The 4,786-nt window shown below is 37.8% G+C and overlaps 1 protein-coding gene across 1 annotated transcript; it reads left to right on the top strand.

The window, feature by feature from the left end:
• The first annotated feature begins 707 nt into the window (after positions 1-707).
• On the top strand, positions 708-4,031 carry cenpv (centromere protein V). The gene is made up of 5 exons (XM_062988626.1): positions 708-830; positions 2,382-2,480; positions 2,601-2,670; positions 2,987-3,101; positions 3,792-4,031. Exons 1-5 carry the CDS (start codon positions 805-807, stop codon positions 3,914-3,916), a joined length of 435 nt encoding a protein of 144 aa, XP_062844696.1. The 5' UTR covers positions 708-804; the 3' UTR covers positions 3,917-4,031.
• Positions 4,032-4,786: the final 755 nt, after the last annotated feature.

The following is a 4,786-nucleotide window of genomic DNA, read 5'->3' as shown; positions in this document are numbered from 1 at the left end:
TCTAAGCTGGTTTTTGTTCTTGTTTTGGTTGGGTGTGTTTTTGCTTGCTCTTTGTAATCCTGAATACTATAATACATAATGCATGTGATGAAATGTTTAAAGTCAATATATATATATTTGTGCTAGTTCTTAATTTTAAAATAACTGAATATTCTTGGTTCCACTTAAAATAAGTAGGCCTAAATGCGTTCTACAATATGGATCATGTGGCAACACTGAGTGAAAACAGAAACGAGGCTCTGTCAGCTGACTGGATCATGTGAGTAGCGTTTATTAAACGGCGTTGCCAGATTGAACATTTTACTCTATTTACGCAAATGTCAGCATAAAAAATGAGTTTGTGCATGAATAATATATGCATGATAATAAATAATAACCTTGTTAATTTATATCAAATTTTATTGATGTTTTTACACCCATGATTCCATATTGCACATTTAGAACATCTCGTCTACGTGGTACACAACCGAAATGGCTTGCTGTGGTATTTATTTGATCAATGGACCGGCATATTTATACATAGCATTTAATTATAATTGTATCGAACATTGCGACTTCACGGAATACCGTGACATTACTAAAATATAAAAACAGGTTTCTATGGCAAGTTCACAATTTGCTTGGATAATTCTGATTTTGTGTGTTCCTACAGCAGTACAATCTGGCAACCCGATGCCATTCAAAGCTCGGGTCAAAGTTTCTCTAAGCTGACTGTTTAACAGGAAACTAAACTCCAGTCTGGTGGAAACGCAGCGGTTTTACCTTTGTTTTTTAGCCGTGTGTTTAAAATATCACGACAAAGCAATGTCGAGCGATTTAGAGGAACAAAGGTAGGGTGTTTAAGGTGACACAGTGATTTGCATGGTTTCAATAATGATCATGTATGTGAATGAGCTAGAATGTGAAGTGTACAGGCTCTGTATGCATAATGGTATACAGTATACTTACATAACAGTAGTGCATATATGACTTTGGGCTTAAAGATCTAAGCAAAAAAAGAATGTGTTTAATATTGTATAATTGTTTCATTTTAACATCAGAGTATGGGGGTATTTTTTTGTATATATTTTCTTTATGCATTTTCTCCCCTTTTTCTCCCTTTTTAACGAGTCCAATTGCCCCGTTGCATCATGCTTCCTCTCCGCCAATGCCGATCTCTGCTCTGATTGAGGAGAACGAAGCTAACCCACGCCCCCTCCGACACGAGTGCAGTGCAGCTTAGCTGCGTGTACGAAGGGACACACCCTAAGAGCACTCTTATCTCATCTCTGTGCAGGCGCCATCAATCAGCCAGCAGAGGTCGTAATTGCACCAGTCATGAGAGAGAGACCCCATCCGGCTTAGTCCCGCCCATATGAACAACAGGCCAATCGTTGTTCATGTGGCCGCCCAGCCTCAGCCGGCAAAGCAGAGCTGAGATTCGATACGATGTATTCGAGATCCCAGCTCTGGTTCCAGCGTGTGATTACGATGTGAAAATAGGCGGATGACCTAAAAAAAGCAGGAACAACAACTACCAATAAGCAATAAACTGCATCACTATCATACAAGGCAAAACATTTGCACGCATGCATTGCCAGGAAGAATTCACTTAATCCACAGTTAAGAAAACGCTAATCTGATCCTAGTTTTTTGGGGAAAAAACCCAACCATTATCTTATAAGGCCATACGTCTTGTTCCTAAGTGGATATATGTATTAAAAGCATATTATACAAAAAAAACTAATTTAAAAAAATAACTCCTTTTAAAGAACCAACAATTAAGTTCAATAAAACTCAAGCTTCTCAAGGATCTGTTGTAATAATTTAGTCACGGTGAGTAGAACAGTTGCATAAAACATTTGTTGATCCTGCCACATCAACAACAGATGGATCCAAACATTATGCAAAGCTAGTACGTGTTTTACATCAGTAAATTGGGGTGGGACATATCTGAATGTGGGATGTATTTTTAACTGGATGTTAAATTAGATTAGATTCAACTTTATTGTCATTGTGCAGAGTAAGCAAGTACAAAGCCAACGAAATGCAGTAGCATCTAACCAGAAGTGCAAGATAGAGATTATATACATATAATACAGTTAAAGTGCAGAAGTGACCAGATAAGTGAAATGAGCAGACATATAAGAATATTAAAAATATTAAACAGATAATGTTGATATTAAACAGATAATGATGATGATATACAGTGTATAGACTAATATGTATTTACAGAGTAATGGAAGGTGACTAAAGTGGCTACATGAGTATACAGAGAATACAGAGGCATGAAAATACAGAGACTTTGAGGAAACCCTTTTGGTATAGACTGTAAAATGATCGTGTGTTGCCTGGAGTTTCGTATTTTGTATCATTTGTAACCTTAGAATCCTTTTTGCCAGGAAAGCTCAGGGTCTGGTAAGACATGCAGGTGGCTGCCATTGTGGTGTTGTGCGTTTTGAAGTGTGGAGTGCTCCAGATTTGCACATATTCAAATGCAAGTATGTCCTTTTGTCTAGAGGTGCAACAATTTACACAATCCTTATAAAGCTGGGACAAGAATGTACCCAGTTCTGTGTTCAGATCAGATTACAGTTTAATATAAATGCCTGTTTTCTCAGTTGCAGTATTTGTACCAAGAAGCAGAACCACCATTTCATTGTTCCTAAGGCCCAGTTCAAGTTGCTTCAGGTATAATTTCAACTTCAAATCCAAACATTGACGATAATAAATATTGTGTGAAATATTTACTATGGTAAAAACATCTGGGCCCAAAAAATGCCACAGTAATTTTAAATGATTTTTACTTTATTAAGCTGTTTTAATACAATGTTAAAATCTTCATATCTTGCTCATTCATTCATCGTTCATCCTCCAATATCTAGAAACAGCAGACATAATTTACTCACACATTGCAGTGCTTTAACATAAATGTGCCAGTATAATGATAGAAAAGAGCAACACTAATGAACAGAATTAATGTGTATGTGTACTGTATGTCTTTCAGGGATCAGAGAACTTAACAACGTACACCTTCAATACACATACAGCCAAGCATACATTCTGCAAGACTTGTGGTGTTCAGAGTTTCTACGCACCCCGATCTAATCCTGACGGGTTTGGTAGGTCACACACAAACACATTAATACTGGAGCTGTTACGTTATAAGCCAACCATTAATTACAAGATGGACCATAATTACAATACATAATGTTATAACACATCCTCCACGTCAGTGGAGGTAAAATTATATAATTTTAATTATAAGTGCTTATTAGGTAAGCTTTATATTTGAAAGTTTTGTATTAATACAACCTTTTGGTTGTCTGATTGTAATAAGTAGTGTCGTCTTTCCCCTCCCATCCACAATAAATTACCACTTTAATGTCCAACTACCGTTTCTGCCACATTTAACTTTAGGGTGAGCGTGAAATACAAATTAGCGACCGTGTCAAAAGTAATGGCAAGGGCCTTAAGTATTCGGTCTAACCAAGTGTGCAGTTAAAAACACTAGTGTGCATGTTAAATGCAATTTCAATAATAAGCTGTGGAGCACAAACACATTGGCCCTGTGCCTGGAGAAGCCAGAAAAATAGACCTACATAGGCATTGTTTATGATACTGGCGTGGCTACATAGCTAGCCATAGTCATCACAATTCTATTAGTTACTACTAATTGAGTAAGTAGGTTTGTGTGTCGTTTGATTGACAAGTCGATTACTGCCCATACAGAGTTTACTTTGCCCGACCAGTCTCTCTGTGCCAGAGATAAGTCACATTTGCGTTGTGTAACTGTTGTGTGATTATCTTAGGTGTGGCTCCACATTGCCTGGACCCTGGTACTGTAAAGAGTGTGACGGTTGAAGATTTCTGTGGGGAGAACTGGGAAGAAAGTATGCAGAAACATGAGACTATCAGAAGTATGTCCAAACCTTGACCAGAAACCAGTTAACCCACCAACGTTCACACACGGTCCATTTTGTGTAAATGCCTATCAATGTTTGGATTGAATTGGGGAAAAGTGGTCCATTAAAACACCAAGTGCCTTTAAATTTGAGTATGATGTGTATGATTAATGCTCTTAACACATCTTTATAAAGCACAGATCAAGTGTATTTGTATATAAAAGAATATTGTCTATCACTGCCAAAAAAGTGACATGCAATAGGGATTATTTGTCTTCTAGAATGTTTTGTTCCCTTATGTAATGGGTTCCACCCACAAACACACCGATCAGCCATAACATTAAAACCACCTCCTTGTTTCTACACACGTTGTCCACCCATCGGCTTCACTTACCATATAGAAGCACTTTGTAGTTCTACAATAACTGACTGTAGTCCATCTGTTTCTGTACATGATTTGTTAGCTCCTTTCATCTCCCAGGACCACCACAGAGCAGGTATTATTTAGGTGGTGGATCATTCTCAGCACTGCAGTGACACTGACATGGTGGTGGTGTGTTAGTATGTGTTGTGCTGGTATGAGTGGATCAGACACAGCAGCACTGCTGGAGTTTCCGCTCACTGTCCACTCTATTAGACACTCCTACCTAGTTGGTCCACCTTGTAGATGTAAAGTCAGAGACGATCGCTCATCTATTGCTGCTGTTTTGTTAATTCCACCTAACAATTACGTTCTACTTCTGTTATGTTTCAATGTGTTTACACACACGGCAGATACCAGAAAACCAGTTGTACTGGAATAATCTGCTAAGCAACATACACTTTTTGTTCAAGCCATGAGCCATGCACAATAGCATATCAGTGTAATAATGTATTTAATATAAATTACCCAACTGAATGAG

This window comes from Trichomycterus rosablanca, chromosome 26 (assembly GCF_030014385.1).
Source record: "Trichomycterus rosablanca isolate fTriRos1 chromosome 26, fTriRos1.hap1, whole genome shotgun sequence".
NCBI classification, from domain to species: domain Eukaryota; kingdom Metazoa; phylum Chordata; class Actinopteri; order Siluriformes; family Trichomycteridae; genus Trichomycterus; species Trichomycterus rosablanca.
Note: the sequence above shows the minus strand (reverse complement) of the source record. Positions and strands in the feature narration are given on the sequence as shown.

Coding starts and splice junctions, on each gene's coding strand:
- cenpv (XM_062988626.1), top strand. CDS start 805: ATGTCGAGCGATTTAGAGGAACAAAG. Junction 831..2,381: donor AGCGATTTAGAGGAACAAAG/GTAGGGTGTTTA, acceptor CCTTTTTGCCAG/GAAAGCTCAGGGTCTGGTAA. Junction 3,102..3,791: donor ATCTAATCCTGACGGGTTTG/GTAGGTCACACA, acceptor TGATTATCTTAG/GTGTGGCTCCACATTGCCTG.